This window comes from Petaurus breviceps, unplaced genomic scaffold (genome assembly GCF_028583685.1).
Source record: "Petaurus breviceps papuanus isolate PSGF00001 unplaced genomic scaffold, PetGlider_PUasm1.0 188, whole genome shotgun sequence".
In the NCBI taxonomy this organism is placed as follows: Eukaryota; Metazoa; Chordata; class Mammalia; order Diprotodontia; family Petauridae; genus Petaurus; species Petaurus breviceps.
The window spans coordinates 38,687,786-38,702,028 of record NW_027185804.1 but is presented as its reverse complement, the minus strand read 5'-3'; the positions used below and the strand labels follow the sequence as shown (position 1 = coordinate 38,702,028).

Sequence of the window (14,243 nt, the reverse complement as noted above, 5' to 3'; positions counted from 1 at the left end):
GATTGTCATCCCTGAAGTCTACTATGTGAGGCCCCCAGGTTCTGTAATCTAGAACTTTTTCTACCAAAAAATATAATTGCATGTGTTCTTACTATTGAGATTTATACAGTGCACTATTTTTTCAATGCATTTTAGAGAATATTACTTGATAGTCCCTACAATCATAGAAATTAGTACTTTTATCATCTGTAGTTAGAAGTCAATATCCCAATATCCATATATTTATATATACATATATGCATATGCTTAGGAGTTTGTTTTAAAAAGTGGATGACATATTGGGGGAATAGTAGAATTGTGTGGATTTCTATGTGTAAGTATATGTTTTTTCTTTCATTTGTAATTTTGCTTTCGAGATTTTAGACATGTTAGTAGGCAGCAGTATTTAGTAGTTAATTGAGGATCAATTGAAGGATAAACTAAATTAGAGGCCTCAGTGTTCTCTACAAATCTATCTACATTGTAGATAAAGAAGACTGAGTGAGTTTAAGTAACTTTGTCTAGGATTTGGAGATTATAAATGACTGAATTGATATTCAAATTCAGGGTTTTATTTTACTTAAAATAAAGTCCTCTCCCCACCCTACCACCTGCACATCTGTTGGGTTTCTGGGTCATACAAGTATTCATATTCTTCCTTGAATTAGTCCTGTCTTTTGTGGTCCAGGTTTTAGCTGATCCAAAAGGATGGATGGATATCGAAACTCTACCAGGATTTCATGTCCCTGATTAGGAAGATATGCACACAAAAGCAGCTATCCTGCTGCTTATTTAGAAATGAAAAGTTGAAATAAAGTGTGAGTTAATTTCAGAGTAATAAATTTCATAAATTAGTGATTTCCAACAGGACATGTTGAAAACAGGGATAATGTGTCTAGTGTTAGTAGAGCAGGACCTACATGATTAAAATTGACACTTCCATTGGAAATTCTACAGTCATTTCCATTGATCTTCAAGTATGGTAAAACATGGGATGAAGAAGACATTGCCTTAGGGCAACAGGCAAGAAGGAAGGCAACTATGAGTTTGCAAACTTACTTGAATAAAAGTAATTGCCATTTTTTGCAATATGTGTCTATCAGGCTCATTTTTTCATTACCTTTGTTCTCTTTGCTTATGATTTAATAGGAGAATAAATTTTCTCTCCATTCATCACCAGTGAGAAAAGCAAGGCTCTTTCTATCTTACTGCTCATTTTAAATTTTATTTTCAGTCTTACTTTAAAAAGTTTACCCAAGTAGAGATTATTTTCCTCTTCATCAAGTTTCTGGACTGTCATGGACAGACAACTTGAATTCTGGTGTGAAAAATAGAGAGCAACATTTTCTTCTTGTTCTCTTGCTTTCTCTCTGTCTCCTTTTCTCTGGTTTTTCTAAGAAGAGGGAGAGATTGCCTTTCTGCTTTTGAGTGTCAATTACTCTATGCCCTCAATACATTCCCTCTCACTTCTAACATTCGCACATTAATTTCCATAATTCAGGCTAACCTTGAATCTATTCTGTCTACTGCATACTGCTGCCTACTAACATCTTAAAAACAAAACAAAAATAAAATTATCAGCCCAAACCCAGAAAATTAACTTGTTCCTACTATTCCTTCAATGGTTCATCCTTGTTGGGGTTTTTAAAGCAAATTCCTAAAATAATAAAACAGTTATCTTCCATACCAACTCCTGTTCTTTCCTTCAAGTCTCACCCCCTAACAATTTTGCTTTTGACTTCATTACTCACCTCAAATATTCTTTTCTCAGTTTACCAGTAATCCCTTAAGGTCAAGGACCATTTCTACATTCTTATCCTCCTGAACCTCTCTTAAACTTCTGATGGAATGGATCTTTAACAGCTCATACACTAGTATGAGTGTTTTCTAACCCTTTTCATGTCATTTCATTTCCCTTCAGTGTCCACCTATCACAAAAGCCCCACCAGTGGATCCAAGAAGTTGTAGCATGTATAGTAGCCACTTTCAGTTAAAACTGTCTTGTAATAGGCTAACCCAGGGTGAAGGTAAACAAAAGGTGTCAAAGCTATTCATGAATTGTACAGATTTCTATGCCAAATATGTGAAGTCTTCCTTCTAGTGCAATGGGCAAATGAAAACAATATGTTCCAATGACCATGAAGATGGCTAAAGCAAGTACTATGTAGTTCTTAAAGCTTGGCCAGACAAAAAAGACACAAAGGTAATCCACTGCACCCTGAGATATCACCAGTCAACCTGATTTTTTTTCTTGTCACTAGACTTCCAGGACTCCAGAAGAGAGAATTACGGCGACGTCTTTATGCAACCCTGCTTTGCTTAAATACAATTCGTGCTAAAGTCAGGACATCACCCCATGATATCATTAGCCCTCTTGGAACATGAAGGACCAACGAGAGCCACAATGGACCACACTCTCTTTGCTGCCTTTCAGGTAGAATATTTCAATGGGCTCATCTGGGGTCACTCAAAGTGACCCCAAATTTCTTTCTGAGAGATCCTCCTTTTTAACAAGGATTGTTTCACAGTCAGAAAGCACTTTTTTTCTATTTTTTTCTGTTTGATGATTCCATTATCATTCTGAACATTAATGAGATCATAGTTAAGATTTAGGAGGACATTTAAAAACTACATAGTTCAAGATTGTTCTTTTACATAGGAGGATAACAAGGGGAAGTTAATTTACTTGCCCAAAGTCATCTTCACTGTCCTAATATGCCCAACTGCTAATGTAATCTTAAAATCACCTTTTATTTATTCATGAGTATGAATTCTCTTTATGACAGAGAAAGGTTTTGAAAATTAGGCTAAAAAAACTTTTTTTTTCACTCCACTGAACAATGTATGAGTTTGGCCACTCAGCTTTATCCATTCATGAAATTAATATCATTATAACAAATGAACAAGTGATCAATAAGTGATCAATTATTTGAAAGAGACATGATCTAAAGCTCCCGTTTTAACACAAAGAATATATAACGTTTGGGCCATATGATAGACTTGGTTCCTTGTAGATCTAAAGTTCTCTACCTCCAAGGCTGTAAAAGAGAAGGCCCTTATCATTTTTTTTTCTGTTTGTCCTTTACCATTGTGAATCTGATGGTGCCTAGAGACCCAGCCTGAGAATAATGTTTTAAAAGTCACACAATGAAATGTGCCAAATTACAAAAGAAACCAACTATGTTGTCATGCTTTTACATATATTTATATTAATATTTTTAACTGTAGCTATCTCCATCCATATAGAAAAGCAGAAATAAATATAGATGAAAGATAGGCAAAGGAAGGAAGAAGTAAATATAGATTGATAAATAGGTATACAGAATGATAGGTAAATAAATCCATGCACCCCATATTTATAGAATTTGATATAGAGGGCTTTGATCTCAAATTATGGTAGGAAAGACTATCATAAGAGTATATGATCCCTTAGAGAACAGAGCAAGACCTGTCAATTTGGGTATCACTGGTGATCATCACAAATGGATTGATTGATTAAAAAGACATGGACAGAAAAAATTGTAGCATAATCAGCCCAAGAAAATGTTCCATTAGAGTAATTCCATAATAAGATTAAAATGACCATTGATTTTGTTAAGGCAGACAAAGTACTCACCAGCAGCTGAGTAACTTTGGTGGTTCTAATCTCAGGGGAGCCTTTGGGTGAGATGTTAGTGCTATAAATATGCTCAATATGTTTTCAGTGTCTATGTAGAAAAAAAACTACCATATAAATACTGCTACAGGCAATAATATCCATAAATAAACTATCATACAGAGACTTCCAGATACTAACTTGAATATTTCAAATTAAGCTTTGGTCCTTTTTTGGAAGGAGTTGAAATAATCCATAATGGAAATCTGAAAGACTTAAACTTTTAATCAGAGGAAAGTGAGGCAAATGGAAACAGATCTTTAATGATATAGGAGCTCAGAAATAATAGTGAATGATGAAAAACTGAATTAGTTGGGAAAGATTGCTTTGAGGGAGTGGTGCAACAAAAAAAATATGGAGCCAAAATGAGCATGAGATAGTGTGTATCTATTCAGGTATGAATGAAAAAATGGAAGTTGTTTCAGAGTACGTGTGTGTGTGTGTATGTGTGTGTGTGTGTGTGTGTATATGGGGAAATGAATCAACAAGAATTTGTTAATATCTGACTGTGACAGCACTGGGCATTGATGAGGACACACACACAAAAAGAAAAACAGAAGCCTGACTCAAAGAACTTCACTTTCTAAAGGAGTAGATTATATAAAAAAACCATTAAATCTAAGATAAATACAGAAAACTTTGAAGGTAGCCTTGGAGGGAATGGCATGAGTAGCTATGGAAGGGGTGGGGAATATGTGATCACATGTGGCCTTCTAGGTCCTCAAATTTGGCCCTTCAGAAAGGACACCTGAGTTACCAGATATGCAGGTAGGAGTTCTTCACAGAGAGTCATAAGCACTTTCTCAGGTGCCATATCTTCTATCCACCTGAGCCTCAGACTCTCTGGACCATGCATACCTAGTAAGGAAGCTAATGCTAAAAAGATCTGTTTAAATATGAAGGTGCATGGATCTAGTCATAGGGGATCCTTTCCCTGACTTGTAGACCCTTCTTTATAACAACCATCTCATCATCAATCTGGGTGAAGCCATTAAGCATTAATATAACAAAACAAGTAAGAACTCTGTAGGAAGACATTTTGTCAAAAATAACCTTATTTTCACCCTTTTTTCTCTTTTTTCTCTCTTCCTCTCTCAAAAACAATTCATTTACCTAAATTTTAGGTTAAAATAATCTCTTACCAATTTTTTTCTCCTACCATTTTTTGAGGACACAGGAGTGAGAGTTTTTAACTAAAGATAAACATCAGGAAGGATAAATGGCTTTTAAAAAGTCTTTTCAGGGCTGCTTTGCTGTCCAGCCTTTGGTGTCCAACCAATCACCCAGTTCTTATTGGTGATTCCAAGAAGCTATACCATGTGCAATGGCCACACCTTGGTAAAACTGTCTTGGCATACAGGCCAAAATACTTCAAAGGTAAACAACAGACCTCAAACTCATCAGTTTCTTAGAGGGATCTACACTGCACATATATGTAGACTTTCCCTGACAGAATATGTGGATGAGAAAAAATTGTTCCTTTTTCCAACAACCATGAAGGTGACTGAAACAGACAATGTGAAGCACTTAAAGCTTGATCAGATATGGAAGATTCCAAAATAATCCACTGCGTTTGCTTCAGCAATCTCCACAGGAACTCTAACTCAGCCTGTCATCCATATTTCAAATCCCTGTAGCTTGAGTGGGGGAGGAGTGGAGAGTGTCAACTGGAAGGGCCTGAAGCCGCTGAGAGGAGCAGCCAGGGGACTAAGGCCCTCATTGATCTGCCAATGCAAGTCAGTCAGGACTCGGAGCTTGCACAGTAAGGTTGTTACACAGCTCACAGTGACTTTTCTAACACATTGAGCCTGAATCAGAGATCAGAGTTTCTGCTGCTCCTTGGTTTGAATTAAAACTGAAAAGTTACAATTCCCTCCCCTTATCAGAAAGGGAATAATTAGGACCCAGTTTTCTGCCAGAACTGTTATAGTGCTGAATCTCCCCGCATCTGAATCGTAACCTGAGTGCTATTCCTACCCTTATATTCCCCTCAGCCTGGTTGGGACCATAGTAAGGAGGAGACAGAGGCAAAGACACCAGACAAGTACCTAGGCAGGACATTTGTTCTTGCTTCAATTTAAGGACAATAGAATACCTATTGAGGCTTCTTCTACAAGGCCCCTTCTGAATCTCAAGCACTGAAAGAAGGAATTCCATTCTCCCAGAGGAGGTTCTAGGAATCTTTATTTCTGTGTCACTCAGCAGTCTGCACTGAGCGGCCAAAGCAGTGGCGAGAGTTGGGTGTGGGTTTGTACAGCTGACTGCATATGTGTATATATGTGTTTTGTGGGGATGACCAGGACTGTAGAAATAGGGATGGGTTTAACAGGGCTCATCTCCTCCAAAAGCTGTGATAATCATGTCATCTCAAAAACAAAAGCCAACAGGAGGAATCTTGCGTGTGTCTGAAGAGGAAATAATCCTTTGTCTCAGATAAGAATCCTCATCAACTATTAAAAGTAATTGATTAGAATGTCTAAAGAAGCAACTTCTGACATTTGGAAGAGAAACTTATTTTTCCCTCTGCCTGATTAGAGGAAGAGAATGAAGATCTTTGAAGGTCTAGGAACAAAGGAGATAGTGATCCTCTAGGGTTCCTGGTGATTTTTACTGCAGAAAATATGTGAATCTGTACTTAATAATCCTATTTATATTGTGTTTTATTTTTGCAATGCATTTCAGAGACATTTTTTGATAGTCACCAATAATCATATGGAATCAGTGCTTTTATTTTCAGAAGACAGAAAGCGATGATCCTAAAAAAAACTCCTATTTTTAGGAATTTGTTTTAAAAGAAAACTCAACGATGTATGAAAGGAACAGTGGGGTCAAATAAATTGTATATATTTCTGTTTGTATCTTCTCAAGATACTATTCAGAGATACCCTGTTTTTTAGAGCTAACACACAAGTGTGCTGTGCCCTGAGTTTAGCGTAACAACAATCCTTTGTACTCATCCTCTAGACTGTCTCAACCACAGCAAAATCCCAGAATTGTTTCACATAAGTATTGTATTGATTTGACCAACACCAGGTGTTCTATAGTTCAGACAAGCACCTGCAGTACCCATGTTCTGGTCAGGAAGCCCTGCTATCAATCAAACTTGCCTCATTGTTACTGTCAGGGCTACAACTCAATGTGTATCCATTAGTATTGAGATTTGCCCAAACTCAACCTGTTTCCCACTGCAAAGGTGGGAGATAGAGGCAACACAGTTGTCTGGTTTCCCTCCTTGTTTACAAGTCATTTATTTCCCTCAGTTTAGAAAATAAACTTCTGCCAGTCTCTATGCAGTTGATTTGACCTACTTTGTCTGTACGACTCAGGGCTCCACAGGCCAAGAGGTTGGGTCCAGTTGACAATCTATAGGGTTTTTTTTTCTTTGTTTACCTTTTTCATTTTGTTTTTAAGTTGTGGATACATGTTAGTTCACAGCACTAGGTAGTGGATAAATGAGGATAGATTGAAGTTTAAATTGAATTAAGGGAATTAGTAAAATACTCTATCCTCTATACAAGTCTATCTACTCTGTAGAGAGGAAAGAAGATTGAGAGAATTTAAATGACTTGGTCCAGGATTTGGAAATAATAAAGGACTAAATTAATATTTGAACTCAGGTTTGGCTTAAAGTAAAGCCCTCTAGACACTCTACTGATGGGTTTCTGAGGTTTACAAGTTTTTATATTATTCCTTGAATTACTTGTCTTTACTTCATCCCATTTTAGCTGATCCAGCAATTTGGATGGATAACAAAACTCCACCATGAATTTATACCCTTAACATAGGAAATTCTGTGCATAAAAGCAGTCATCTTACAACTTATTCAAGGAAGTAAAGTTGAAATCAAGTGAGTTCAATTCAGAGAATTAATTGTGCCCTCAATCTCATTCCCTCTCACGTTTCCCATTTGGCTTTACAGTCTTACACTAATTCCCCTAATTTATACTAACATTCAATCTGTTCTCACCTTTCTACCATAGACTTCTGTCTACTAACACCTTAAAAACAAAACAAATAAACAAAACAAAAGAAGAAAGCTTATATACAAACAAAAACATAGGCAATTTATGTGGTCCTACTATTTCCTAAATTTGCCATCAAGTTTTTTTTAAGCAAATTCCTAAATGATAATTTAAACATCCATCTTCTATATTTATTCTTGTTCTTCCCTCATTTCTTATCCCTTTGCACTTTTGCTTCTGATTTCCTCACTCCCCCTGAACAGTCCTTTAAAGTTTACTACTGATCTCTTATGGTGAAATCCAAAAATCTTTTTTCAGGTCTTATCCTTGAATATTCTTCATCTTTCACTACGATTGACCACATGCTTCTCAATACCTTTCAAGCAGAATATTTCAATGGGCTCATCTGTGTTCATTATATCTCAAGTCTATCTCATCTCAAAACTAATCTCCACATCAATGAAATTCATATTCTAAAAGGACACATGTGATCATGTCACTAAGTTCTTCAACAAGAAACCGTGAATAAATTTCTATCAGAGAGAACTCCTTTTTTAAAAGAACTGTTTTTTGAAACCAGGAAGCAATCAGGTACAAACTTAGATCAGACGAATGTTGCTATTGTATGTCATTGCTAAGTCATTTTTTAGTCATGTCTGATTTATTGTGACCCCATTCTATATGATTTTCTTGAAAAATATATTGTAGTGCTTTGCCATTTCCCTCTCTAGTTTCCCTATTTTACCATTAAGGAAACTAAGACAAACAAGGTAAGTGACTTGTCCAGGGTCACATAAATACTAAGTCTATGGGGCTGGATTTGAACTCAGATCCTCCTGTGTCCAGGTCTGGCACTCCATCCACTGCTCCACCTAGATACAACTTCCAACAAATAGGTTTCACCAAGTTTTACAATATCAAGGAACTCATTAATGGTAACTGTGAAAATAAATCTGTCCAATATCATTTGTAAGAGTAATAGATGTAAAATCTATAGAAATAGATGATAAAAATAATTCCCCAACTATTAAGTGTTAAGAGGACATGAATAAACCATTTTCATGAATGTAATTAGGAACATACCAATGTATGAGACATCATACCCTCTATGTTTCAGTTCGTGGTATGCTGGTAAAGATGATGACTAGTTCAGAATGTTGCTCTTGGAAGCCTGCCAACTCACATCTTAAAGAGCCATGAAGAGTGTCCTCAATGAGAGGTCTAGGTTTACATGAACCCAGCCTTTGCTTCCAGAGAGGTTGGGGTTGATAGAATATTTGATCTCAGGAATTCTGATCTACAGTTGATAAAGCAGATCAAGTGTCTGCCCTAAGTTTCAAATCTACATGGCAATGCCCTTAAAGTGCCACTAAGCTCCCTAGAGAAGTGTAAACTGGCCCAGGTCAAAAAAAGAATAAATCAAACGTTCCATGATTATCACTCGTGGAGTCAGATCTGCGAGCGATCGCTGAAATTTTAGCCAAGGCGAGATATGGCAATGTAGTTTCAAATTTTTAAAAGATAAACTCAATATATATTTTGATTTATCTAAAAAAAATTCATATGGATGACCAAAAATGCACAGTATTTAGGAGTTATCGATGTTAATTCCCCATTATTTTTCCTCTTTTATGAAGGAATGGGAGGTAAAAGAGATTAATGACTATTTTCATGGCTTTAATATTGCTCCATCATTCAGGTATCTTAAGAATTACTTTTTCAGCACCCACACAATGATATTGTCTCCAGTATGAACCTCTTCTAATCTAGCTCCTTTTCCCAGCTTGGTTGTTTGAAGTGTCAAAGCTACTTTCTCAAGATGGACTTTGGAGATTGCTACAATAAAGTCAAAATGCAGTGACTCCACTGTCTTTGATATCAAAAGCCATTGTTATGGGAACCTGTTCACATTTTTTGCCTTTGTTACCCTCATTATTAGTTTTATCCTTTAAAATATCATAGGTTGAAAGTTGGAAGGATATTTAAAGATTACAAAGTACAAGAATTTTTTTTAACATATGAGCATAAAAAGGACCAGGGAAGTTCATTTACTTGCTCAAGGTCATCTTGACTTTCCTGATATGCCCAACAGCAATCTGAAAAAAATCACCTTGTATTTATTTCACATTTTAAAATCTGGGTTGACTTGAAGTTTCTTCATGGCAGGGACAGTTTTTTTTTAATTTAGAGTAAAAAAATAAAATTATTCTTTCACATAAAATAATATATGATAATAACCACTCAAAGCAAGAAATAAATACTATTAAAATATTTAGACAAGTGATGAACCAATTTCAATATTATTTGAATGAGACTTCCCCCTGGGTCCCAGTTTTCCCACAAAGAATATGTAGGATTTGGATCAGGAAATTTCCTAGTTTCCTTGCAGATATAAAGTTCTGTGTTTCCCAGGCTGTAAAACAGAGTAGCTTAAATGCTTTTTGTCTGTGTCTTCTACCTTTGCCAGTTTGGTAAAGCCTATAGACACTTTTCTAGAAAAATGTTTTAAATTCCCACAATACTCTGTTTATTTTATCCACGGAGTAGAGTCTACTGGATATTAAAAGCAGGAACTTATTGAAGCTATCCCAAATTCTCCTCCAAACATTTTAAATAATGTCTGAAAATAAATTCTGGAGTATCAAAACCAACAAAGAACAGGGTGAAACAATTTTACGGTTCAAAACACCTTCGAAAATTAAAAGGAAAGATTTGTTACAACAAGGTGAGAATGTAGCACAGCCCAGCACAGGCTGTGCCAGAGTAGACCAGACCTAAGCAAAGCAGAAGCAGATCATGGATGTGACCGAATTGGCTGCAGCAGTGGCAGCTTCCAGAGCTCAGTCCACAGACAGGAAAGGCATTGAACCACTGATCAGAAGGAGATTGCAGGATTCTTTGTTGGTTGGCACCTGGTGTAGGGTGCTGTTGTTTGAGCAAAAAATAGATCCAGGTCATAGTTCTGAGTCATAATCCATGGATGATGAAGGAGCATTAGAACACCAAAGTTTACTGTAGTCACAGAGAAACAGGGATACTGGTCACAGTTCCAGGATCACACACAGACATGAACACAGGCCAAGAGAGTAGTAAACAGTTCTCTATTTAGGTCACACTACATCAGAAGAAATGAAAACCCAGTACAAATAAGCATAATTCATTGGGTGAGGGGAATGTATATTTAATGAAATAGAAGACTTTTGAGCGTTTTTTTATGAAAAGACCAGAGAGAGATAGGAAATTTGACTGTCAACTACAAGACTCAAGAGAAGCATAAAAAAATAAACAGGAATGAGAAATAAAAGATTTGGTTAGGTTAAAACTGTTTTCGTTTTTATACAAGATTATACTTTTAACTCTTAAGAACTTTAAAATTCTTAGGACAGTTAGGAATGCAAATAGGAACAATGGGTGCAAGTTAAATATAACGGGATGATATCCAAAAAGTAAACTTAAATAGTTAAAAGGAGGGATGCTCTGGGGAAAAGGAGAGGGACGACATGGTAAAATATGTCACATAATAGAAGACTAAAGAACATTTACAGTGAGCAATAAAGTTTGTGAACAATGCAAGTACCTTTTTCTCATCAGAATTGGCTCATAGAGGGAATAACAAAGATGCTCAGTTGGGTATAGAAATCTATTTTACCTTACAGGAAAGGAGTTCGGGAATGGGATAATAGAAGTGGGATCTAATAGAAGGGAAGACAGACTGATGGAAGCAGTGATCAAAAGTAAAACTATTTTGAGGAGGAAGATAAGGAAAGGAGGGGGAGTATAAAATAGGAAACAGGATGAGTTGAAATATATAGTCTATTATCATAACTATGGGGGGAAAATTACAAAAAGGTTTCTCTGAAAAAGACCTCGTTTCTCAACTATAAAGTGAACTATATCAAATTTATAAGAATGAAAGTCATTCCCCAAATGAAAAATGATCAAAGGATATGAACACAGTCTTCAAACAAAGTGATCAAAGTTATCAATAGTCATACAGAAAAGCTCTAAATCACTTTTGCTTAGAAAAATACAAATTAAAACAACCCTGACTTACCCCATCTTACCTCTTACCAAGACTAATGTGACAGAAAGGGAAAACCACAAATGTTGGAGAGGATGTGAGAAAATTGGGAAACTGTTGGTGGAGCTCTGAACTGATCCAACCATTCTGGGGAACAATTTGGAACTGTGCCCAAAGGGCTATAAAACCATACATTTGCTTTAACCCGCCAATGCCACTACTAACTGTGTATTGCCAAAAGAAGAAAGAAAAAGAGAAGGGGGGGCAAGGAAAGAGGGAGTTGGGACGGAAGGAAGGAAGGAAGGAAGGAAGGAAGGAAGGAAGGAAGGAAGGAAGGAAGGAAGGAAGGAAGGAAGGAAGGAAGGAAGGAAGGAAGGAAAAGGTCCTAAATGTACAAAAGTATTTATAGCTGCATTTTTTGTGATGAGAAAGAACGCAAAATTGAAAGGATGTCCATCAATTGAGGAATGGCTGAACAGGGTGTTCTATGTGATTGTGATGGAATAATACTGAGCTATAAGAAATGACAAGAAGCATGTTTTCAAAAAAAAAATCTTGGAGAGACATACACGAATTAATGCAAAGTGAAAGGAATAGAATCAGAATAAGAATGTACACAGTAACCTTAATATTTTACAATGATCAATTGTGAATGACTTAGTTATTCTCAGCAATATAAACATCCAAGACAATACCTGAAGTATATACTATGAAAAATGCTAACCACCTTCAGAGAAAGAACTGAGGCTGTCTGAATTCAGATAGAAGCAAACATTTTTTTCCCTTATTTTGGGGGATTTGGGGGTCTATATTTTCTTTCACTACTTAACTAACATAAAAATTTGTTTTGCATGACTGCACATGTATAACACATCATATTGTTTGCCTTATCAAAGAGGGCCAGAAAAACAGGGGAAAGGGATTTGGAACTCAAAATTGTAAATAAAAAACATTAACAATTATTTTTATATCAAATTTAGAAAAAATAAAATATTAAACACAAAATATAAAGTAAAATTCACTCAATAAGATACACTAAATTACAAAGAAAACAAATTATATTGTAATAATACAGACATACATATATATTCATATAAATAGGTAGAAATATCTATAGATGAGAGATAGATAAAGAGTAAAGATAGATAAAATGATATTTAAATAATTTCTCTCACAAGTTAATGTAATTTGTTCTGCAAGTATTTGATCTGAAATGAAGGTAGGAATAAAACATTTTAGGAATATATGATCCTTCAGAAAATAGAGAAGGATTTCTGAATCTGGGTGTCACTGATGATCAGCACAAATGGGCTTATTGATTGAAAAGACATGGATAAAAAAACAGTGACATGATCTGCCCAAGAACTGGTTCCATTAGGATGTTGCACATAAAGAATAAAAGGACCGCTGAGTGTGTTAAAGAAGACAAAGGTGCTCACCAGCAGCAGGATGGCTTTGGTGGCTCTAATCTCAGGGGAGACTCTGGGTAAGAGGTTATTGCTATGAATGTATACAACTTGCTGTCGGTGTCTACATAGGAAAGCTACCATATAGACACTGCTGCAGGCCATGACACCCACAAATAAACTATCAAAGAGAGACTTCCAGATATAAACTTTTAAAGGACTCATGGCATCCATATCTATAAAGCAGTATCCCAAATTCTTTCTTCCTTCATTTGTGCTATTCCTTGGACCAATTATGTTCAAGGGCACAAAAACATCCATTAACAGATTGATAACCCAACAGAACAGACAAGAGGGTGAGAAACATTTGTGAGATCTGACATTAAACAGTGCCCACATAGGGCTATTCGGACTGATAGTGATCACTTGAAAGACACTCAGCAGACTGACGCTGCACAGTGAAAGTCCTCGGGACACTCTTTGCAGATAAGTGACTAACTTACACCCAATATCATCCAGAAAGTTTGCCCACCCCCAAATCTCTATGACCTTGGGTATTCCTCTGAAGAGAAGCATCATGGTGTTGACAAAGCCCAAATGGATGAGAAATGGGTCGATGGACCTTTTCCTATAGCCAGATTTCAAATTAATGCTATAAAAACAAAAGAGGAGACTGTTCCCTAGGATTCCACTCATAAACTGGATCAGATAAATGACCCCCAGGATATCTTTGTGAGAAAGCATGAAGTTTTTTGTCTTCAACAACAAAAAAAAATTCTGCCACTGCAACCTGAGGGGAGAAAACATATGGGCAATTAAGATTATATAAAATACAGACATTTCCAAAAGGATTTCACATCTTTCTTACTGTCAGTAGGAAAAACAATAAACCTTTCATGTTTAGTGACTTGAGATATTCAGTTTAAACAGTTTTCTTAGGTGTCTGGAGGAAATTAGGTACAGAAAAATATTTCTCATCATATAGCAAGATAAATTCCAATAGATTACATGGTGTAGATATAAGAAGAGAAATTTTAAAGAAATTAGAAGTTCAAGTAAGAAATTGCCCTTTTTTGTATTTTTCTAGCATTTACATAGCACTTTAAAGTTTTACAAAGCACTTTACAAATATCATTTATTTTATCCTCATAAAACTCCTTGGCAGATGCTAGTAATTCCCCCTTTTTGTTGTTATTCAGTCATTTCTGTCCCACAGTATT

At 36.0% G+C, this 14,243-nt stretch overlaps 1 protein-coding gene across 1 annotated transcript; it reads right to left on the bottom strand.

Moving 5' to 3' along the window:
- Positions 1–12,870: 12,870 nt before the first annotated feature.
- Positions 12,871–13,767, bottom strand: LOC138163293 (vomeronasal type-1 receptor 1-like). The gene has a single exon (XM_069090840.1). It carries the CDS (start codon positions 13,765–13,767, stop codon positions 12,871–12,873), a length of 897 nt encoding a protein of 298 aa, XP_068946941.1.
- Between the last annotated feature and the right edge of the window lie 476 nt (positions 13,768–14,243).